Source organism: Onthophagus taurus, chromosome 2, assembly GCF_036711975.1.
Source record: "Onthophagus taurus isolate NC chromosome 2, IU_Otau_3.0, whole genome shotgun sequence".
NCBI lineage: Eukaryota > Metazoa > Arthropoda > Insecta > Coleoptera > Scarabaeidae > Onthophagus > Onthophagus taurus.
In genome coordinates this window covers 498,642-524,077 of record NC_091967.1, presented here as the reverse complement: position 1 = coordinate 524,077, position 25,436 = coordinate 498,642, and the positions used below count along the sequence as shown (strand labels likewise).

Sequence of the window (25,436 nt, the reverse complement as noted above, 5' to 3'; positions counted from 1 at the left end):
TATTAATTTATAAAATTAAATTACCATGTTCGTTTTTACAACGACCATTAAACCTTTATTATTTCGGAGCAATCGGAAATATTTAAGAAAACTAAACACGTATAATTATGAATTAAACTAAATTTTATTGAAAAAAAAAGGGTAGGGAGAGGATAACCAGCGAAATACACATGACAGATTGGAAGAGTTACTTTATGGGATTATTGGGAGGGGATGAAACAAGGCTAACGGGTTTGGGAGGCTATGGGGGAGAGGAGATAGCAGAAGAGGAGACGGAAGAAGGGAAAGGCGCCAGGGGAAGATGGGATCCAGAACGATACATGGTTGGAAGCATCAAGGGTGGTGAGAGTGAAGTTGCTGGAGGGGATGAATAGCGTATGGAGAGGGGATGGGTTTCCGGAGGAATGGAAAGTGAGGGTAATTTGCCCAGTATATAAAAAGGGTAATAAGGGAAGGGTAGAGAGCTACAGAGGAATTAACCTACTAGACTCGGCATACAAGGTATACACGAAGATACTGCTGGGAAGACTGGAGGAGGAGATGGAGTTGGGGGGAATTTTGCCGGATGGGCAGGCAGGCTTTCGGAAGGGAAGGGGAGCAATCGACAACGTGTACGTGTTGAAGCATCTGGCAGATAGAGAGCTGGATAAGAAGGGAGGGAAATTGTACGCCCTATTTATAGATTTGAAGGCGGCTTTTGATAAGGTGGATAAGGGAAAGTTGTGGGAGGAGATGGGGAGCAGGGGGATCACGGAACACCTAATTGCGAGAGTGAAGGAAATATACATGGAGACTATGGCTAGGATAAAAGTGGGAGATAAGCTGAGCGACGTGTTCTGGACGACGAAGGGACTGAGGCAGGGATGTCCGCTGAGCCCAAGTCTGTTTGCACTGTATACGGCGGACCTGGAGGATAGATTGGGGAAGGGGCAAATGGGAGGGTTGGTGGTGGGAGGTAGAAAGGCGCATATGTTAGCATACGCGGATGACATCGTGGTCATGGCGAGAGAAGCGGCGGAGATGAAAGATATGATAAAGACATTGGAAAGATATTTTAGGGGGAAGACAAGGATGATGAAGTTTTGTAAGGGTGGGAGAAAAAGAACAGAAAACTGGAGATGGGAGGGAAAAGAAATCGAGGAGGTTAGGGAGTATACTTACTTGGGGTATGTGTTCAGGGAGGACAACAGGGAGGGGTCGCATGTGATAGCTATGGAAAAAAAGGCGAATAAGGTAATGGGACAAGTATGGGGTTGGGGGAAGAGAGTTTTTGGAAGGAATGTGGCAGCGAGGAAGATTATGTTTGAAGGCCTGGTTAGCAGTGTGATGATGTATGGAGCAGAGGTATGGGGATGGAGAGAGCAGGCAATGCTGGAGGACGTGCAAGCTAGATACTGGAGATGGGTGCTTGGGGTGGCGAGAGAAACACCGGGGTATATAATGAGGGAAGAGGTAAAGGTGGACAACTATTATAGACGAGCGGGCTACTCGGTAACTGAGATAAATAGTAGACGAAGGGTGGGTAGGGAGATGTGGAGGGAGTTGAGAGATAGGGACCGAGATGTGCAGAGACAGGAAAGAAGGACACAAATAAAAGAGGGGAGGTATAACGAAAGGTACAGGGACATAATAACGAAGGGGCTGCCTAGATACTTGTTATTGGAAGGAGATGAGGAAGGGAAGAAGTTGGTGGCTAGGTTCCGTTGTGGAAACGAGGAGAGAGCTAACAAATACTGGATGGCCGATGAGGAGAGGTGGTGTAGGCTATGCAGGGAGGAATGGGAAACGTTGGATCATATGTTGATGGGTGCAGTGAGTTGAGGGAGGAGGAGTTGGACCGAGGGCAGATCTTAGGAGAGGGGGGAGAGGGGAAACGATGGATGAGAATGGTTGTGGGGGTAAGGAGACAAAGGGAAGGATGAGGGGATGATGGGCCGAGAAGCCGAGGGTATGGAAATGGCGGAAGAGGGTAGAGGGTGAAAATAATATACTAATAATATATATATTAGAATGTATTAAGGGGATAAAAATTGTAAATATTAGAAAACAATAAAATGTTTATTATTACTTCATTGCGTCAGGTATCTCGTGCAACTGGTATATCCTTGGGTTCTGTTCATAAAGTTGTAAAACTTCACAAATTCCATCCTTATATGTAAATTGAAAATACATCAAGAGCTAACTGAAGACGATTTTGACAGGAGAATACAGTTTTGTGAAGAAGTGACCACTATTATTAATAATAACAACGTTTTTGTGAAAAATATCTGCTTTAGTGATGAATGCACTTTTTCTTTAAATGGATTTGTAAATAAACATAACTGCAGATATTGGAGTAATGAAAACCCTCATCTGACTGTAGAAGGGCATACACAATGTCCTGAAAAAGTTAATGTATGGGCCGGCATTTTGGGAGACCAAGTGTTTATCGATGGAAATTTAAACGGCGAAGTGTACTTGGATATGTTAGAAAATACTATCAATCCACTAATTACGGAAGCTCTCGAGAATCAGTTGGATAGAGAAGAAAATGCCTTACTTGATGAGAATGAATTACATTTTCAACAAGACTATGTTCTCCCAGTACGACAGTGGTTAGATAATACGTTTCCAAACAGATGGATCACCAGATTTGACGCCATTAGACTTTTTTTTATGGGGTCATTTAAAGTCTGTTGTATTTACCCTTCAACCTCAAAATTTAGAAGAACTTCGTCAGAGAATTACTGCAGCTTGCCGTGGAATTCAAAGGGAAGTTTTTGAAAATACACTTTGAACAATTATTAAGTTGATTTTCTCTGCAAAAAGTTTTTGTACATAATTAAATAACTGAAAATAAAATAGAACGTTTCAAGCAGTTAAAAGTTGTTTAAGTAATAACCAAATAAACCTAAAAGAAAAGAAAAATGAAACAGAAATCGTTTTTTCTAAATATCTCTGACAGACACCAGGCAAGTTAGCCAACGTATAGTTTATTTTTTTTCTATAATACCTGTCAAATTGTTGTAAAGTTGGTAAAATTAACAGGGGGTTTTGTTTTATCATGTTTTTTTTATATTTGTCATTTATTTACCTAGCAAAGGTATTTTGTTCTATTTAATTACTTTGTAGCACGTTTTTACAATAAATATGTACTTCGTTAAAATCGTATTTATCTAAAAATGTATTAGTATTTTAACCTCAACTATTTAGTTACTGATAATTTTAATAAAAATCAGGAAAACAACATAAATTTTATAAGGGTTCTAGATAATACCAACAGAAACCCTAAGTATTATAGAAAAAAAACGAACTATAGGTATATCATTGTCAAAATAACCTAAATATCAAAGATTTCGGATTGCTCCGAAATAATAAAGGTTTAATGGTCGTTGAAAAAACGAACATGGTAATTTAATTTTATAAATTAATAATAAAAGATTACTTATTCTTGCTTTTAAGAAGGTGATTAAAGTTTTTAATATTAATTAAAGCGGGAAATTTCGAAAACGAATCGATCAATTTAAAAAAAATAAATACTAACATGTAGTACCTTAAAAGACCTTTAAAATGAGGTATCCCTTTCCATTTAAGATTTTTAAGGGGTTGGTTTCTGGCGGCGGGGGGTTGAAGTGAGTGAGTCAATTTTTGCATAAAAAGTTGTCCCCTTGGTTTTATTCTTTACCTATTTCAGCGATTTTCTTTTTAAACTTTCGGATTTACAGAAATTGAGGTGGAAATAAAATTTGTTTAATTTCTATGTTTATTTTTATTATTATCCTTATAGTCTTAAATTATACTATACATACAACAACAAAATATCATATTATAATACATATTTATAACATTATCTTTTCAAAAAATATATAGTTTCTAAAAACCAATTTTATTTCCGTTTACAAAGACGCCAATAAATTATTATAGGGCATATCGACTTGATTTTTAATTTTACGGAAGGTATCGATGAAAGTTTCTCTTTGTTTATCGGTCGTTAAATTTCTATAAAAATCGCTCCCCGTTATACACAACAATTTTTTATCTTCGTATTCGTATCGACCGATTCTCGATTGAACGTACGGAAAAAACGATCTTAACCACCGGTTCGTACTTGCGCTTATAAAGAAACAAGTCAGATACCAGGTTGCCATTCCCACCGAAAAAGATTGCGCGAAATTCGATAAACTGAATACAACCCAATCTTGAAGCAACGGAAGTTGATTTTGCTTTATTCCACTTTCAAATACTTGAAAAACAACGCGACTTAAAAGTTTTGGATGATTTTGTTGTGGTGATAGAAATTCGCCGACTACTTTTGTTAAAATGTCGGATGGTAAAAAGAAATCGTTTAAAATGTTTGGGATGATTGCGCAAAGTATTTCCACGTCGAAAAGATTTCCTTTTTTTATTTTATCAAATATCGCCGATACTTTTTCGATCGTTTTTACTAAATTATCTGGTGTTGTTTTTACTATTCCATTTGATTTTTCTGTTTCTTCTAATTGATCTTCACATTCTAAAAAAAATATTTGCAAATTAATTCATTTTATTAATGTTTTTCAATTAACACTAGATCCAGAACTAGGAACATTCGGGATTAGTGCGTCTCTTAAGATGGCTAAACTCGAATGTTTCTAGTTTAATTAGCACTGGGCGTTTAAGCATTCATACTTATATATTAATATTTGTTCTTACCAATGTACATACAACTAATTAATAATTGAACAGCTGGAATTGCATAAATTGGATTATTATCTTTCATTTTATCAACAGCTAATTTAGTAATTTGTTCATGAAGACGTTCAGGTAAACATTTTGTAATTATTAATCTTTCCAGACCCTACAATAAGATTACAACAAAAAAAGTTTTGTAAATTTAATTATTTAGGTCTTTAAAAAGGATTTAATTTACTTTTATCACTGCCGTATAAAAAACTTTAGTAAACTTTTGTTCGTTTAATAAACTAATGGCTGATTGAACAGAATTTGCAACAAAATCGATTGGAAGATGAATCTCTTTTACATGTTCGATTACGTAAAATGTGATTGCCCATAATAATAAATTATGATCTTGCGATCTCATTAACACACTGAAATGAATGAATAATTTTAAATCTAAATATCTATCTCTGCATTGATTTATTTACTTGTTTGTTGTATTCATATTACACTGCACATACTCAGTGATTAAAGGTAAAAACAACTGTAACTCTTCAGAAATTCCTCCAATAACCGTATTGGAAAGAATACAACCTTGCAATAAGTATAATAATCCATGTAAACTTGCGATTCTCATCGCCAAAAAAGCACTTTTCAATCCTTGCGATATTAATCTTTTAATGTATTCATAAACTTCCATATCCTGAAACAAAAATGATAATTATATGTATACAAGCTGTCTCAGCGTGACCGGTCATTAGAAAAATAAATAATTTGAGAATTCAGACTCAAGTATTACCAATTACGATCTCTTCGACTAAAATATTTTCAGATTTCTTGCACTTCCGGTTATACCGGAAGTCGCCACCAACTTTATTTTTTAAATGGAACACCCTGTATATTTTTACATATTTGGATTTGTCTGTTTTCAAGGTTTATAAATAACTTTACTTTTTGCAATTTGATTCGGCAGTTCTCGAGTTATTCGATTTTTTCTAGAAAAATCTGCTCCAGCAGACATTTGTTCAAAAATCAGAGAACACTCGATTTTTGGGATATCAATTTAGGATTCAGAACATGCTTAAGCAGCATGATGGAGTATGTTTTGGTGCCGAGAACGGCTGTCTAGAACGTTTGGTCACTTTACTATGGCACGTTAACTTTTCAAAATTTGGAAGTACCATAACTTCATTTTTATCATATCATTTCATTCATACCTTCATTTTTTTAAATGGCACCCCTCATATTTTATTACTTATACAGGGTGTCACACAAAAAACGCCCCAAGCTACAAATAAACTTTTTCCAACGCCATCTTCAATTACTAGCGATTATCAAATTGCTCGGTATGTTTTTCTTCACGCTATTGGATAGAGGCTTTTTTTCTGAATCCATTAATATACAATACATCAACATTAATTGTAATTGTAGCATAGAAAAACATTAAAATAGTTTCTAAACATTCTCTTAAAGTCACTTGTGTTATACTGTAGTGTGCCATGGGATAAATGAAAAACCAACTTATAAGTATCATTTACAATTGCTTGGGCATTGAAATAGCATTTAATGACTGTTATCAGTATTGCGTGTTATTTTTTTCCATGGCACACTGCAGTATTTCAGAAGTGACTAAGACAATGTTCGGAAAATGTTTTAATTGTTATTCTCTGCTAAAATTACAATTAATTGTATTGTACATCAATGGGCTCAGAAAACAATTTCTATCCCATAACGTGCAGAAAAACATACCGAGCAATTTGAAAATCAAAAGTTGATAATCGCTTGAAATCGAAGATGGCGTTGGAAATCATAGCAGTCATTAAACCATTTCATTTGTTGCCTCGTTCATAAAAATCGGAAGGTAAATGACAGAGTTACAGCTTACGGCGTTCTTGTGCGACAACCTGTATATACAGGTGTCTTTTTTCTGCTAAAATTACATTCAAAGTGGATGTATTGCATATCAGTGGATTCAGAAAAACAATCTCTATCTAATGACGTGAAGACAAATATATGGAGCAATTTGAAAAACAAAAGTTAATAATCGCTTAAAATTGAAGATGGCCTTGAAAAAAATTTATTTGTAGCATGAACCATAGTATTCATCAAACCATTTCATTTGATGCCTCGGTCATGAAAATCGGAATATAAATGACAGAGTTACAACAGCTTGGGGCGTTTTTTGTGTGACACCCTGTATAAGTAATAAAATATGAGGGGTGCCATTTAAAAAAATTAAGTTATGGTACTTATACAGGGTGCCCATTATGTATGGAATATAGTATATATCTCGGTAAATGTTGACTTTATAAAAATACATTTTATATAAAAGTTGCTTAATATTTTATTTGCCATAATAAGACTGCATTCAATTGTTTTTAAATCAGAAAACAAATGAGTAACGACTAACACTTGAATTTTTTTAAATGGCAATGTACCCTTTCGTTAGGCTCATTTGATAGAGATTACTTTTCTCTTTACGATGACGTAAAATTTTTATATCCTTACATCAGAAAATTTTTGAAAAAAATGTAAAAATTGTTATTAATAAAAATTAATCTAGATATCCGAGATCGTCAAATACCTCGAATTATTACCGTAAATTAAATTTACATACAAAATAAAACAAATACGAAAAATTAGTGTAAATATCCAATAATTCGATTAATGTTATTAGTTAGATTTTCTTAATAAACAATTTTTACATTTTTTCAAAAATTTTTTGATATAAGGGTACTAAATTTTACGTCATCGTAAAGAGAAAAAAAAATCTCTATCAAATGAGCAAAACATAACTAACAAAAAGGTACATTGTCATTTAAAAAACTTCAAGTGTTATTCGTTACTCATTTGTTTTCTGAAATAAAAAATGAAATGCTGTCTTATTATGGCAAATCAAATATTAAACAACTTTTGTGTAAAATGTTTTTTTATAAAGTTGATACCTACCAAGATATATACTATATTCCATACATAATGGGCACCCTGTATATACTTATATCCCATATGTCCCATACCTAACATTAATAGTTTAGGAAATAATTAGGGTTTTTTGAAAAATGCACACATATCATATGGATATTTAGCCTAGTGTGCCATGGAAAACAAATGTTTAATGACTTATTGACAAACGTCAAAGTCTGATTTACGTTGTTTGATGCTAGTGAGTCTAAAACCAGTTAAAATGGATATTAATAACGTAAATAATATTTATACAGGGTTTATACAAATATACAGGGTGTTCCATTTAAAAAAATAAAGTAGGTGGCGACTTCCGGTATAACCGGAAGTGCTAGAAATCTGAAAATATTTTAGACGAAGAGAATGTAATTGATAATACTTAAGTCTGAATTCTCAAATTTTTATTTTGGCCAAAACCTCAGAAACGTCTAATGACCGGTCTCGCTGAGACACCTGTATATGTACAGTTCGACCCGTTTGAAAGCGGAACACCCTCGTAAAATTTGTATTTATTATCCGATTTCGATAATTTTTTTTTAATTGTAGAGCGTAAAAAACTGTACCTTAGGACAAAGAGTGATATTTTTCTTAAAAAAACCAAGGCCTACTATTTCACTTTTTAGGTGCTAAAAATGAAGAAATCATATTAGGAAATTTTTTACAAAAAATCTGAGTACACCACTGCATTAAGCACCTTTTGAAATGGGCATGTACCCAATTTCATCAAAAATGGTTACAAATTAAGACCGTTACAGATAATTGAAAAATACAATATTTTATGAATTTATTTGATCAGATGGAGTAAACCATGACAAAAAAGGAAATAAAATACAGCCAATAATACAAAAACTATTTACATTTGTAACCATGGAAATAAAAAAATAGTTATCTTGTAAACCATGGAAATAAAAAAAAAAAGAATTGAATTCTATGAAAGTGATTTAAAGCATTACATCTGTCAGTTTTGTGCTTATAAAAATTTTATAAAAAGTGTGCAATTTAGTGGTGTAATTATGGAACGACTAAGTGTTAGACACAAAGTTGAAATTGTACGCCTTGTTGGCGATAATATTCTTTCGAAAAGAAAAGCGGCTATAGAATTTAATAACAGGCATCCAGATATGCCTCCGGTTAGTGCTAGCACCGTTCACCGGGTAAATAAGGTATTCAACGATACAGGCAGTGTATCAAAACAAATTCTAAAAGTTCAAAATCCACGCCGGGAAATTAGAAATAATAATCAAATAGTGGAATATTTTCATAATAACCCTCCTTCGAGTTTGAGAACGGCTGCCATAGATTTAAATATTCCAAGAGAATGTATTAGAAGGTGCCTTACAAAAAATAAAATTAAACCCTATAAACCAAAATTTCTACACACTCTTGAACCAAGAGACGAAGAGAGAAGACTAGAATTCTGTTTATGGGCTCAAGGTGAATACTTGGAAAACAGAAACTTTTTAAGGGAAATTTTGTTTAGCGATGAGGCCACGTTTACAACAAATGGCGTGGTGTCATCGCAAAATTCAAGGTATTGGTGCACAGAAAATCCAGAGTGGGTCATCAACGCAAGGCGACAGTATTCGCATAAAATAAATGTGTGGTGCGGAATACTTGACAACAGAATTATTGGTCCATTTTTCTTTGAGGGCAATTTAAATTCAACAAAATTTTTGTATTTCTTAAGAAATGAGTTTTCGAATGCGCTAAACAATTTACCACCTCTGGTATGTGCGAATATAAAATTTCAATTAGATGGGTCTCCCGTGCCTAACGCAGTAGTGGTAAAGCGTTGGTTAAATGAAAATTTTGAAAATCGATGGATAGGAAGAAATAGTCATCTTATTGAATGGCCGCCAAGATCTCCTGATTTGACACCACTCGACTAGGGGAATCCTTAAACAGCAAGTTTACAGGTCAAGGACACAGTCGCTAGATGAACTGCGTGCTAGAATAGTTCAGGCATGTGCCCCAGAGGCAACTGAGGAATGTAACAATGAATGCACGAAGAAGGTACAATAAATGTATCGAACTTAACGGTGGATTGGTGGAAGCAACAGACATTTAACTAGTTTTTATTTTCTATTAATACCTTGAATGTTGTTTTTTTCTTCAATTTTTTGAATTTCTGTTAAATATTGTTAAATAGTTTTGTATTATTCTCTGTATTTTATTTCCTTTTTTGTCATGGTTTACTCCATCTGATCAAATAAATTCATAAAATATTGTATTTTTCAATTATCTTTAACGGTGTTGATTTGTAACCATTTTTGATGAGATTTGGTATATGCCCATTTCAAAAGGCGCTTAATGCAGTGGTGTACAGGTGTCCCAATTTCGATGTCCGCATAGACTATCTCCGAAACTAAAAGAGATAGAAAAAAAGTAGCTTACATGTCATGATCCCGTTTTTCGAGAAAAAGCTAATGCCGAAAACTCCGAACAGCTATCGTCTTTTGTTTTCACCCTATCGGCAAAAACTGAAAATTTTGCAAAAACGACAATCGCGAATATCTCACTTATTATCAGAGATGGAGTATTATAAATAAAACATTATATGGGCAACTTTTTACGAAGAATTCAGTGACGTAGGTAGAATTTTTTTCCCATCTTTTATTTTCGAGATTTTAGACGTAACTTTATTTTTTTAAATGGAAACCATAGTTGGCTATGACTTAAAATAATTTGTTATTTTCTTCTGATAACAAATATATATAGTTTGTGGGGTATATTTCTTATAGTTATTGAATAATTAACAAAAATTCATTTTGTTCCATTTAAATCTAATGTATGTATTTAAAAGTTAATGTTGCTATGGTGATAACCATACATACTATGATGGAATATAATGTATCAATTTGTTTGTTCTTTCTAAAACTATTGTATGTATTTAAAACTTAATGTTGTTATGGTGATAACCATACCATGAGGGAAAGCATTGTTTCCAATTATTGCCAAAGTTTGTAGCAAGGACAGTAGAATCTAACAAGACTGCTACATCCATTGTATTTTTGTAGTCGACTACGGGTTGGTTGCCCGCACTCTACGTCACACTATTTGCCACGCCTGATAACTGTCAATGTTTTTAGAGGTTATATGATAGACATTAATACGTCTAAAAACATAAAACTTTAAAACTAATATGAATACGTCTAGGATATAACCTCTAAAAACACACAGCAAACGCATAGACTATAACAACAGCTAGGCGTGGAAAATGGTGTGACGTAGTTTGCTGGTAGGCTGTCACAACAATGGATGTAGCAGTCCTGTTAGATTCTACTGTCCTTGAGTTTGTAATAGTATTTAAAAATTCACTAACAACTCTGGCATTATGTGCTGGTGCTTCGTCATATTGAAAATATATCATTTGAGACATATTTAGTGGCAAATTGTCGTCCAAAGGCTCAATGTGCAGCCTTAATATATTGAGGTATTTCCCTGAGTTTAAGTTTTTATGGTAGATACTATATGCCAAAATTCTATTATCTAAAAGGGCACACCATACATCGAACCCCAATCTTCTTTGAACACTCAGAGACTTCATCGGTCCAGATTACATTTTGAACAAACAGCAGATTATTTAATTTTTTTAAATATCATCTACAAAATTCTAATCTTCGATTGACATCTCCGGCACGTAAATAATGAGTTAGCCCCGCTTTGTATGGTTTATACTTATTTTTCTTTCATATTCGGGAGCAGCGTCTTTTGGGTCAGACGTCTTGTTGCAATTTCTCTTGCAGGTCATTTTGGTATGTTTTTGTATGAGGTTTGGGGAAGGACCAAATATCTATTAAATTTCCTGCTGACCGGCTGAAGGTTCGTACGTGCGGTTGTCTTCTTTCTGGATATCTTGTGAAATAAAATTCCGCGGCTAACGTCGCATTGTTATCTGATAACATATAGCATTCCATCATGTTACATTTTTCATAATTTTCGAAATTCATTGTAAAGTTTTATTCAGTTTTGTTATACTTTGACACTTAACACGCTGGTGCATAATTCCAGTACATAATGCCAGAGTTGATATCGAATTTTTAAATACAAACTTTGGCAATTATTTGATACATTATGTTCCATCATAGTATGTATGGTTATCACCATAGCAACATTAACTTTTAAATACATACATTAGTTTTAGACAGAACAAAATGAATTTTTGTTAATTATTCAATAGCCATAAGAAATATACCCTACAAACTATATATATTTGTTATCAGAAGAAAATAACAAATTATTTTAAGTCATAGCCAACTATGGTTTCCATTTAAAAAAATAAAGTTACGTCTAAAATCTCGAAAATAAAAGATGGGAAAAAAATTCTACCTACGCCACTGAATTCTTCGTAAAAAGTTGCCCATATAATGTTTTATTTATAATACTCCATCTTTGATAATAAGTGAGATATTTGCGAATGTCGTTTTCGCAAAATTTTCAGTTTTTGCCGATAGGGCGAAAACAAAAGACGATAGCTGTTCGGAGTTTTCGGCATTAACATTTTCTCAAAAAACGAGATCATGACATGTAAGCTACTTTTTTTCTATCTCTTTTAGTTTCGGAGATAGCCTATGCGGACATCGAAATTGGGACACCCTGTACTCAGATTTTTTGTAAAAAATTTCCTAATATGATTTCTTCATTTTTAGCACCTAAAAAGTGAAATAGTAGGCCTTGTTTTTTTTTTAAGAAAAATATCACTCTTTGTCCCAAGATACAGTTTTTAAAAAAAAAATTATCGAAATCGGATAATAAATACAAATTTTACGAGGGTGTTCCGCTTTCAAACGGGTCACACTGTATATAAATTAGATAAAAAATTAATATAAAAAGAAATATTACTGGATTTAACACAGCAACTGCTTTTGAAATATTAATAATAACATATTGATGAAGAATTTCATCTTCTGAAGCATGATTTTTCGAAAAATTTAACATAGAATCCAACATCCACTGGAACTGGGTCTTCTCTAAGAAAAGGTCCGAAATTATTAACACTGACTTAATCACTTCGTTTACAACCCTTAACGGAGCTAAATTCTACAACATTTTTAATTAAATAAAGTTTTAAATAATTATAAATAACTTACTTGTTCGTTAGAATGAATTTGATCATTAAGCCATTGCGAATATAAATCTAATAAAAATTGTATACAAGAATTTAAATCTACCCCACATTCGATTAAGTTGGATTGATTTTTATGATAAAGTTGGACTATTGGGTTTTCTTCGTCGAGTTCTTCCACTATTTTTGATGATATCAATAAGTATTCTATAGAAATTTGACCTATTGAGTATAAGGAGTGGTGTTTTTCTAAATTCTGCTTATCAAATACGTTTATTATTTTTGTTTCTTCTTCTTGAATATTTAAAGAATTAATTTTATCTATTAAATCTTTTTGGATTAATTTTAATTTTTTAATGCTGTAAATGCACATAATTCTCATTTACTTTATTCTTTGTATTTATTTATGACTTACCTAGCTGAATTATTCTTAATCACAGAATCTCTTGATACATGAATAATTTTAGAGGTATTTCTATTCCCGGGATTAGGATAATACAAAGTTAGAACTAAAATCGAAGTTATCGCACTAACAGCTAACCCAGTAGCATGAGCTAATCTATTTGTATCCTCTAAACAATCTTCTTCAACATTTGAACTTAAAACACTCAACAAGCACATCCAAGTCTCTTCAAATTGCTGCCTATTTCTCCAACCCAACAAATTTATCCGATAAATAAACTCTTCCAAAACATCTATTTGTTGCATATAATCAACAGGAAGTGGGGGAACTTGATTTTTAAACGGTCCAATTAATTCAACGTTCCAACCATTTTTCCAAGAACTCGGGGGTGTTAAAACGTAAGAATTAACTTGTGGTAAACGTGATAAAAGAATGATAATTTTTTTAATCGGTTTAAAGAGCGTTAGAGGTATTCTTCGTTCTTTAACTTGTAAACTTTCGATCCAACCGATCAAAACGTAAAGTTGATACGATGCGTTTGCGATTGCAGACGTTTCTATATCATCTAAAGCTGGCTTTAAATTATTTTTTGTAAATATAGGTAAAGGTTCGAAATCTAACAGCAAAAACGAGACGAGTTTAAAAATTACTTTTGTGGAAGAACTCACCCACATTGAACTTTCTTGTAATGATAACATATTAATTAATTGATTATTTTTTAGGACTGTACAAGCGCATTCAAGCGATTTACTTATAAAATGGACGTTTACTTCGGTTTTATCGGTTCTTATTAAATATGTTATCGACTCTAAAACTGTTACAAAAAATATACAAATATTTTTTATATGCGAGTCGGGAATTTTTAAATCCAATTCAATGTAAGCAATTACGCTGGGAATTAAGTTTTGCAAAGTATTCCAAAAATCTTGATTTGAAAATTTGTCATCATTATTTTTTGGTGATAATAAAATAAATTGATTTAATTCTCCAAAAAGTACGTCAACGGCTGCTTTTAACAAATCTAATTCATCTTTTTTATTTTCCTTTTTAAACACATCTTTCAATATCATCTTATTAAAATTTTTTTCCGCCATAACACCGATAACATCATTATAATCCAAAATTTTTAAAAGTTCGGCAATTTGATTACATTCCATTACATCTCGACATTTATTTTTAATCTCATTTAAATACCACGTTTTATTTACTTCCATTTTTCTAATAAAATCCGGATTAACACACTTTCTTTGATTTAACTCCAAAGGTGGTAAATTATAAAATTGTGTGGCCAATTTATTTAAAACGCTTAAAAGCCCCTCGTTCCTTTTGGCAAATTTATTATCGTTAAAATCGTTCATTATAATCGTTAAGTTTTCTTTACTTAATTGATTATGTACCTCATCTTGTGTTAAAGTTAATAAATATTCAACTTTCCGACTTGTTAAAATTGACACGGAACGTTGAAGTGCTAATTGGCGACAATTTAAAAAGTTTTTTATTAATAGAGTGATTAAATAACCCGTTTGGTGGTTGTTGGTGTTTTCAAGACATTTTAGGATTTTTGTTAAATAAGAAGGCTAGAAAAAAAATTAATTTAATGAATTAATATACAGTGCGTTTCAAAAGTAACGGATAAATTCTACAATTTATGAAAAGATCACTGAAACGGGTCTAAAGATTTAAATGTTTTGCAATTTTTTGGTGTATATTTTAAATTTTTTCCGCCATTTTTAAACGAGTTATGACGTCATCGAAGTTTTTTTTAAATGGAACACCCCATTTTTTATATCGGAATTTGAAAGAGAATTTTTTTCTGAATTATGTGCAATAAATATTAATATCGGTTATATAAGAAAATTTTCGAGAAAAATTGATTTCAAGTTTTATTATTTCTCATTCATTTGAACCGATGTGAAAACAGCACGCCAAACATAGCACGCCATTTCAGCGAGATCACCCGGTATACAGTGAAGTCGGTTTTACACGTTCCAATTTGTAAACAACAAAACTACAGAAATTTCGACTGTTATATTGATTCCAAAGGTCGATCAATTTGAAACAGAGCAATAAATAAATTTGAAAAATTAGCGTAAATAAATTGTCTTGCTCCGATTTCGTAAAGGCTGTCTTACCTTCATATTAAATACACTGTTGGAAATAATTCACGAGCACACCCTATATAATCTGAACGCGTGAAGATAAATCCATAATATTTGAGGAGCACAAAGGTTTACTGTAGACGAGTTTATTCAGGGAGTTTCGAGTTGTTCCGTCGCGGCATTTTTGACTGAGCCGTCCTTCCAAGTGGAACATTCCGTCGCTATGGAGACCGACGTGGATGGAAAATACCGGTCGTTTTTACTATGGTGTGAGGGACCACATTGTTATCGTACTCTGTGCGCAATGGATGGGCGATCGCGTTACTTAAGCGAGTTTGAGCGAGGAATGTTTGTGGGTATGCACATTGAGGGTGTATCGTTCCATGAAATTGCGCGTCGTCTCGAGCGGTCGTTATCGGCAGTGCAACGGAAATAGCGAGAATGGTCTGAGGTAGGACATAGGTACCTACAGCCGCGGCCGGGAAGGCCCTGCGCGACCACAGCACACGAGGATCGCACTCTTGTGCTCAGCGCTTTAGCGTCGTGTGCGTCCTCCTCAAGGCAACTTGGAGCTGTTTGGCCACTGGCAGGGGAAGGCGCACTCACTACGCGAACAGTACGGCGGCGTTTGGTAGATAGTGGACTGGCGCGCGCGTCGTGCGATACAGCGGATTGCAGTAACACCCAAGCACCGCAGCATACGTCACGAGTGGGTCGGCGCTAGGCATTAGTAGGTTGCCGAGTAGAGGGACATTTTGTTTTCCGATTAATCAAGATTCGAATTGAGCACTGGTGATGCGCGAATTTTAGTTCGTCGGAGCCGTGATGATCGTCTACTCGAGCAGTGTGTGCAAGAACGCCCTATCCACCGACAACCGAGCACTATGGTATGGGGTGCGATTACATATGGTGGACGTACACGTCTGCTGCGTGTATAGCAGACCATGACGGGTCAATGATACGTAGATGAGGTGCTACGGTCCGTTGTGCTTCCCTATGTTCGGCGGCTCCCATGTCTGCTATATATTCACGACAACGTACGACAGCACATCGGGCGTGTTGTACAGACCTTTGTGGAAGAGCACCGTATACGAATACTTCCATGGCTAGCTTGGTTTCCGCATCTGAATCCGATCAAACATGTTTGGGACATGACTGGTCGGAGACTTCTACGTTATTCGGCTTCCTCGGCTAACGTTGAGGAGCTATGGAGCCGAGTTGAGGTGGCATGGTTGGCCATCCCTCTCGCTACAATATACCGACTTATAGACTCCATGTCACGTCGTGTAGCGATGGTACGCGAAGCTCACGGGGGATACTCTCGCTATTGATGTTTCTCCTCCCAGCAGAGTTGTGCCGTTCTCCATGTGAGAGTAAGTTATGCTACTTTAGTACTACTTCCATACCAAATTTTATTGCGCTAGACACACGCGTTCAGATTATACAGGGTGTGCTCGTGAATTATTTCCAACAGTGTATTATAGCCCTGTGTTAACGACGGCAGCCCCAAAAATCCGATAGTTGCTAAATATACTAAAACATCGCCTCTGTCGAATAGCATGGTCAGATTTACTTGCTCTAACTTCCTAAGGGCTCTTTTATTCACCCCCATATTAAAAAAATCGCCCTGTGTTAACGACGGCAGTCCCCAAAGATCTGATGGTTGCTAAATATACCAAAATATCCCACCTGTCGAATAGCGTGGCCACATTAACTTGCTCTATCTTCCTAAGGACTCTTTCATTCACCCCCATATTACAAAAATCCGCCCTGTGTTAACGACGGCAGTCCCCACAGATCTGATAGTTGCTAAATATACCTAAACATCCCGCCTATCGAATAGCGTGGCCAGATTTACTTGCTCTGACTTTCTAAGGGCCTTTTGTCCACCCCCATATTAAAAAAATTTGCCTTGTGTTAACGACGGCAGTCCCCAAAGATCTGATAGTTGCTAAATATACCGAAATATCCCACCTGTCGAATAGCGTGGCCAGATTTACTTGCTCTGAGTTTCTAAGGGCTCTTTTATTCACCCCCCTATTAAAAAATTCGCCCTGTGTTAAAGACGGCAGTCCCCAAAAATCTGATTGTTGCTAAATATACTAAGGGTAGGCACACACGGTCGATTATTCATCGACGAAACAGTTTAGTTGGATTGGTTTGAAATCGCGATGCATCATCAATTTATAACCGACTAAACTGTTTAGTTGTTCATAAATCGTGTTGTATGCACACACATATCGATTTCGAAACAACTTGTATTTATATTGTATTGAATATTGAATAATATCGGGAAATAATTCAAATTTTAAAATAATGTAATTGAATTACTTTAATATACAGTGTGGTAATTAATTATCGTACCCGACGTCATCATTGAAAGTATGCAACCATTATCACAATATTGGTATTGCAATACACGATTTGCGTATGATGCGTATTGTACTGTGATATTGGTTGCATACTTGCAATGATGACGTCGGATACGATAATTAAGTAACACACTGTATTCAGTGTAGTATATAATTAACTGCGGTAGTAAAACAGAAAATAATTTAACTTAATTTTTGATATAAATTCACTTATCATAAAATAATTGAGGGAAACTTGATTTATGTTATACTAGAGAAGACACTTCAACTCTCACTAAAGTTGCGCACGCAACCTAAATTCCTAAAAATCTCAACTAAACTATCGACTGTGTGTGCGCTTTAATATGAAGCTGTGGCATTATTGCAGTTGTACGATAGTTGCACAACTTTTTAATCATAAGTGTACATCGACTCCTTTTGATTAAAAAATCGAGTTGATCTGCAGTTATGTTGTGTGCGCACCTACATTAAACTTAATACATTTATGTCCATCGACTAAACTATCGGCCGACTAAAAATCGACCGTGTGTGCCTACCCTAAAACATCACCTCTGTCGAATAGCGCGGCCAGATTTACTTGCCCTGACTTCCTAAGGGCTCTTTTATTAACCCCCATATTAAACAAATTAGCCCTGTGTTAACGACGGCAGTCCCCAAAAATCTGATTGTTGCAAAATACACTAAAACATCGCCTCTATCGAAAGCGAGGCAAAATTTGGTATGGAAGTAGTACTAAAGTAGTGTAACTTACTCTCACATGGAGAACGGCACACCTCTGCTGGGAGGAGAAATATCAATAGCGAGAGTATCCCCCGTGAGCTTCGCGTACCATCGCTACACGACGTGGCATGGAGTCTATAAGTCGCTATATTGTAGCGAGAGGGATGGCCAACCATGCCACCTCAACTCGCCTCCATAGCTCCTCAACGTTAGCCGAGGAAGCCGGATAACGTAGAAGTCTCCGACCAGTCATGTCCCAAACATGTTCTATCGGATTCAGATGCGGAAACCGAGGTAGCCATGGAAGCATTCGTATGCCGTGCTCTTCCACAAAGGTCTATACAACACGCCCGATGTGCTGTCGTACGTTGTCGTGCATGTATAGCAGACCTGGGAGCCGCCGAACGTAGGGAAGCACAACGGACCATAGCACCTCATCTACGTATCGTTGACCCGTCATGGTCTGCTATACACGCAGCGGATGTGTAGGTCCACCATATGTAATCGCACCCGATACCATAATGTTCGGTTGTCGGTGGATAGGGCGTTCTTGCACACACTGCTCGAGTAGACGATCATCACGGCTCCGACGAACTAAAATTCGCGCATCACCGGTGCTCAATTCGAATCTTGATTCGTCGGAAAACAAAATGTCCCTCTACTCGGCAACCTACTAATGCCTAGCGTCGACCCACTCGTGACGTATGCTGCGGTGCTTGGGTGTTACTGCAATCCGCTGTATCGCACGACGCGCGCGCCAGTCCACTATCTACCAAACGCCGCCGTACTGTTCGCGTAGTGAGTGCGCCTTCCCCTGCCAGTGGCCAAACAGCTCCAAGTTGCCTTGAGGAGAACACACACGACGCTAAAGCGCTGAGCACAAGAGCGCGATTCTCGTGTGATGGGGACGCGCAGGGCCGTCCCGGCCGCGGCTGAAGGTACCTATGTCCCAAGGTTTATATATTAAAGGTTCCTATGCTGCAATACTTTGATTTTAGTTTGTGGGCGAGGGGCAAGAGCAGGAGTGTTCCGTGACGTAAGCGATCACGGATTGCGCACGCAACCTCATGGCCATGTGGTGCTCCATGCCTTTGTTTAATTTGAATTGCTTGGCGGTATTATTTTCCACATGTGACGTAATGCGCAGTATGATTGCGTACGAACCTAGACAACCTCTTATATACAAACCTTGCCTATGTCCTACCTCAGACCATTCTCGCCATGCCCGTTGCACTGCCGATAACGACCGCTCGAGACGACGCGCGATTTCACAGAACGATACACCCTCAATGTGCATACCCACAAACATTCCTCGCCCAAACTCGCTTAAGTAACACGATCGCCCATCCATTGCGCACAGAGTACGATAACAATGTGGTACCTCACACCACACTAAAAACGACCGGTATTTTCCATCCACATCGGTCTCCATAGCGACGGAATGTTCCACTTGGAAGGGCGGCTCAGTCAACAATGCCGCGACGGAACAACTCGAAACTCCCTGAATAAACTCGTCTACAGTAAACCTTTGTACTCCGCAAATATTATGGATTTATCTTCACGCGTTCAGATTATGTAGGGTGTGCTCGTGAATTATTTCCAACAGTGTAGATAAACAATAAGATCAAATAACAACAAAAAAGTAACAACGAATAGCGATGAATAGCAACAAATAACAATAAATAACAACAATTAACACAAGAAACTCCACAATACTACTCAAAATAATCTCATTAACGCACAATACACTGTTTCAAATCGAATTTTGACACTTGGAAATTTTAAATCAAAACATTTGGTTGCCATGGTTACGCACGGCTACTACTATTTTTTATATCAAATGAATGGGAAATAATGAAACTTTAAATTAATTTTTCTCGAAAATTTTCTTATGTAACCGATATTAATATTTATTGTACATAATTCAGAAAAAAATTCTCTTTCAAATTCCGATATAAAAAATGGGGTGTTCCATTTAAAAAAAAACTTCGATGACGTCATAACTCGTTTAAAAGTGGCGGAAAAATTTAAAATATACACCAAAAAATTTAAATCTTTAGACCCGTTTCAGCGATTTTTTCATAAATTGTTTATAATAATTTTATCGAATTTATCCGTTACTTTTGAAACGCACTGTATAATTAATATATGGTTAATTAATCTAGCGCCTTGGCCGCCATAAAAATGAAATTTGCAAGTAATATTACCCTTACCTTGTGATTTCTTTTTGATTTATCTTCTATAGATTTTAATATTAATAGACTAGTATTTGATTCTCTGTGTAAAGTTGCTATAAATTCATGAACCGGTATTTCATCACATAATTCAATTATTAAGTTAATGTTGTGGTATAAAAATGATTTTAATTGTTCTACGCTATGTACATTTTCCGTCTATAAACAAAAACATCATAAAATGATGGTAGAGCTTACCATCATATAGATTCTTGTACTTACCAAATACTCACAATAAGTTATAGATACTCCTAATCGAATAATTTCTTGATGCAAAGATGTACTTTTACATGTTAAATCATTGTTTAACAACACATTCCAAAAATTATTATTATGATAATTTAATACTGTTAAAATATAACACCATTGAAACAATAAAGTAGGGTGTAAAACACCGATTTTTAAAAAGTTGGTATTTATAACGTCTATTGGGATTTTATCTTCAGATGTAATTGTATTAATTAGTGATATTGCTGTATTTGATATCTTAGAATAATTCCCTGTAAATATAAAACTTAGTTCTTTATAAAATCAGAAAAGAGAAGGAGTAGGAATCTTACCAGACTGCATTAAATATGAAACAATAACCATAAAATAAAACAGTTCTTCAACTAGAAACTCATCAAATTCATCTACACAATTCACTGAAGTCACTTGGAGTATTTTAAAAATTAATTTTACAAAAGCCACCTCAGGTTGTATTCTTTGAAAATAATTAATGTTATTGATTACATTTAAAGGATCCGGAGTTGTTTCAATATGATCAAAAATACTACTTGGATCAAAATCTGATGAAGCTTCGCTTATTTTACTAAGTAAAACGTCTTCTTTTATATGAGTTAAAATTAATAAAATAATTACATTTTTTCCTAGGTATTTACTAATTGCATCGCCGTTTAATGGACATTTTTGATATAAACAAACTAAAATTTCATTAATATTTTTAAAAACGCCCGGATTCATAACAAGCAATAATTTCATAATAGCTTCAATTGTTTTTCCATCGTTCAATCTTATTTTATTATGTTTTAACATCGTTAAAAATACGTCGAAAACTTGTTTTGACCATCTATGCCATTTATCGCTGTTTTCGCAATATTTACTATCGTTTAAAATCAACGTCAACAAAACTATAACTTCTTTATACTCGATTAATCTCAATAACATCGATAATAAAACCTCCCTTGTTGTTTCTAATTCTTTAAAATCCGCCGTATTCGATTTATTTCTTACCAAAAATATATCTTCAACGATCGGTTCTAAAGCCGGTATACAATAAGTAGTCGGCTTTTGTCCGCTTGCCATTAAACCGTCGCATAATTGGATTATTTTCGGTACGTTTATTATACTTTTTGAATGGTGTTTACTGTACGATAAATGAACGAGGAATTTAAAAATTTTTGGGATTAATTTTTCAGGTTCCGGTATTTGAGCTTCTTCGATAAATTCGAATTGTTTTAGAACGAATCCGATAAAAATTTGTTCGGAATCGAGAAGACAGTAGTTTACTCGAAGTTGAACCAGTTGACTTAAAAGCTGAAGAACGTTACATTGAAGGACAACGTCGCTTGAAATTGTGTATTGCTATAACGAACAAAAATTACATCATTTTTAATTAATAATAATTAGCCCCAAACGAGATTAGCATAGGATTGATTCTAGTTCTAGGTCTAGTGTTAGTTCTAGTTTTTGTGCAATAAAAATATGCAATATACTTTCTCTAGAACTAACATTAGACTTACAATAGACAACCTAAGTCTTGACGTCACAGAGATGGGTGGAGCTTATACTAACTCCAAACATTTTCGTTGCTAACAGTAAATCACCATATGCAGTTTTTCAATTAGTGTTAAAATAAAATAAACTAAGTGACTTTTTAAATGACATTTCCAATGACAACGTTGGCAACTGTGGTTAGCAACGAAATTGTTTGGAGTCGGTATAAGCTCCGCCCAACTCTGTGACGTCAGACTTAGGCAGTCTATTAGAAGTAGAAACATTCAGGTTTAGCCATCTTAAGGGGGTATGCCACCTTAATAGGTAAATAATAGGTATTTTTAAATTCTTTTTGCAATCAGACGAAAGAAGTTTTCTAAAAACGGGTTGCAGGGTGTGAATAAGCCCCTTTTCTAGTTTTAAATACATATTTTATTTATTAACAGTTAATAAAATTGCACTCGCTAGATGTCGGTAATGTTAGGCTTGCAAATCGTGCAGGGTCATACTGTGCGCAGGATTTCTCCTAACGCGTAAGTCGAATAATAAAACTTGAATACGATTACTTTAGTAAAAATATTCATTTTTGACGAAATGGTAACGATGGCCCCTCTCGTTACCGCGACCTATAAGATGTATTGTAACTTTAGCCCTCCAAAGGTTTAGGGCAAATGTAGGTCCTTAATTCTGACTCGTCGTTGCATAGTCGACAAGTTTGATCCTCAGCTTGTCCAATGTGGAAGAGGTGGTATTTTAGGGGCACATGGCCGGTCAGGTAGCCTGAGAGCGTTCTTAGATCCCCTTTGCTGAGGCATAAAACCTCTTTTGTTTTGCGACGGAGTTATCATACTCTTCGCTTGTCTGACCTGGAAGTTCTTCCCAGCGTAAGGCTATCTTTGAAGCCTCCCAGTTGTTGATTATTTGTTGTAGGTGGCTTTTTTGTAGTCCACATCCAGGTTGGGGTCCAATGAAGGGCGTGTTTGCTGCCTCTTTGGCCAGTTTGTCGGCTTTCTCATTGCCCTCAATGTTGCTGTGACCTGGAACCCACCATAGGGTAACATCATTGCCCCTAGCGAGTTCTCTCAGGTTGTTGGTACACTCTCTGATCAGTGCGGAGCCACACGTGTAGGCCTGAATTGCCTTTAAGGCGGCCCGATTGTCTGTGAAAATGTTTATGGATGCACCTTTTTGCCCCTTTTGTAGGTTCAAAGCGGTGCAGAAGTTTATAGCAAGAACTTCTGCTTGGAAAATTGTTAAGTCCGAGCTGAGGGGCAATTTGATGTGGCTATTTGGTCCACTGATGCCCATACCTACTCCAGGTCTTACTGTCTTTGAAGCATCGGTGTACCAGGCTAGGGCTCCTCTTTTTAGTTGAGGCCCAATCATCCCTGCTACTAAATATGACCTTATACGGTTGGTTGAAATTGTATTCCGTCGGTATGAGGTCCGTTTTAATTTCAATCAGGTGATTTAGACATGGGTCCTTGAGGATCTCGAGCTGTTCTCTGAGGTTACCCTGCATCAACTTGAGTGAAAAAACTGTTTTCAATGATAAGGCACTTGAGGCTGCCTCCTTTTTGTATATATAAATGGAGCGGTGTGAGGCCGAGTAGGGCTTCCAAAGCAGTCGTCGGACAGGATCTCATTGCACCCGTTATGTTAAGACATGCTAACCGCTGGATTTGTGAGAGCTGTCTTATGTTTGGTTTTTGGCCACCAAACCAATGAGGCGTAGGCGACCATTGGTCTGATTATTGCTACGTAGGCCTAATCAGCCATTCGTGGTTTGAGACCCCAGTTCCTTCCTAGGAGCCTGCGGCAGATCTGGTTTGCCATGATGGCCTTTTTCCTCACCTTATCTAAGTGTGAGTTCCAGTTTAGTTTACTGTCAAGTATTACCCCTAGGTATTTAGTTTCTGCTTTGAGGTTAATAGTTCTGCTTTCAATGGAGGGTGCTTTTATTTGTAGCTTCCTTCTCCGAGTGAAAGGGACTATTTCGATTTTATTGGGATTGATGCTGAGCCCATTGCTTCTGCACCAAGTACTGGTGAGTAGTAGGGCTTTCTGCATTAGCTGAGTTATGATTGAATCATATTTACCTCGGATTGTGATTACCAGGTCATCAGCATACCCTTGTATCTTAAATCCGTTTTTAGTTAGGGTGTTCATCAAGTCATCAACTGCCAGGCACCATAATAGAGGTGATAGCACTCTCCCTTGGGGACATCCTCTTAGCGCCTTTATAGTCAGCGACTCGCCTCCCAGACTGGCTGTGATCTGCTGACTTTTCAACATGGCTATACACCACTTGATTGTCGACGGATGTATGTGTTTTACGTTTAGAGCCTTCTCTATGGATTCATATGAGGTGTTATCAAACGCACCCTCTATATCTATGAAAGCACAAAGGACTATCTCTTTGGTTGCAATTGCCTCCTCTAAGGTGCTAGTCAAAGCATGGAGAGCGGTAATTGTTGATTTTGCTTTCTGGTAAGCATGTTGGCTAGGGTGTAGTGGATTTGTGACAAGCACTCCATTCCTTAGGTATTGATCGATTACCTTTTCCATCCTTTTGAGGAGAAATGAAGTTGTACGCCTTGAACGCCTACCACCTTTAGGTATGTAGACCACCTTTACTTTCCTCCATAGAGTGGGTATATAGCTAAAGCTGTAGCTAGCTATATATAGGGATATTATTATTGAGAGAAGGTCTTCTAAGCCTTTTTGCAGAAAGATAGGCAGAATTCCGTCTCCTCCAGGCGATTTTAGGGGCTTAAAATTCGAGATAGCCCACCTTACTCTGTTGGGTGTGAAAATATTCCCAGCTGTGCTGCGAACCCTACCTGATGGACGGGTTATGTCCATTACTTCAGGGTCGGTAGCTGCATGGGGGCAGACTTTTGAGGAAGGAAAGTGTGTACTCAGTAGGAGCTCCAACAATTCCTTAGCATCCTTCCTGCACCATACAGCTGTCCTTCTTGAAGCTTATTTTCATCTTCTGCAGCTTTTCTGTCTGACAGTAGGCTTCTACGAGCTTCTTTAGCCTCAGCAGTCATGGAGCGCTCAGCGCGAGTAATGCATTTTCCGGTTGTTAATTTCAGTGCTTGCATTATTTCCATAATGCTTGTAAGACCGTCATTAAAATTGCAAGCAGCTATATCAAACGCAATGTCAACCACTTGCTTGCCACTATGAATAGTTTTTGGTGCGATAGGCCATAACGCGGCGTTG

At 36.1% G+C, this 25,436-nt stretch overlaps 1 protein-coding gene across 1 annotated transcript in view; it reads right to left on the bottom strand.

Annotated features, from left to right (window-relative positions):
- Positions 1–3,716: 3,716 nt before the first annotated feature.
- Positions 3,717–25,436, bottom strand: part of LOC111420778 (huntingtin) — a 36,983-nt gene continuing 15,263 nt past the window's right edge. Inside the window, exons 12-21 of the mRNA XM_023053817.2 lie at positions 21,050–22,073; positions 20,712–20,989; positions 20,469–20,648; positions 13,077–14,641; positions 12,687–13,020; positions 12,439–12,636; positions 5,124–5,338; positions 4,889–5,066; positions 4,672–4,816; positions 3,717–4,492 (exon numbers count right to left, since the gene is read on the bottom strand). Coding sequence (XP_022909585.2) covers positions 3,876–4,492; positions 4,672–4,816; positions 4,889–5,066; positions 5,124–5,338; positions 12,439–12,636; positions 12,687–13,020; positions 13,077–14,641; positions 20,469–20,648; positions 20,712–20,989; positions 21,050–22,073 — 4,734 coding nt within the window. The 3' untranslated portion in view covers positions 3,717–3,875. The remainder of the gene's footprint in view (positions 4,493–4,671; positions 4,817–4,888; positions 5,067–5,123; positions 5,339–12,438; positions 12,637–12,686; positions 13,021–13,076; positions 14,642–20,468; positions 20,649–20,711; positions 20,990–21,049; positions 22,074–25,436) is intronic.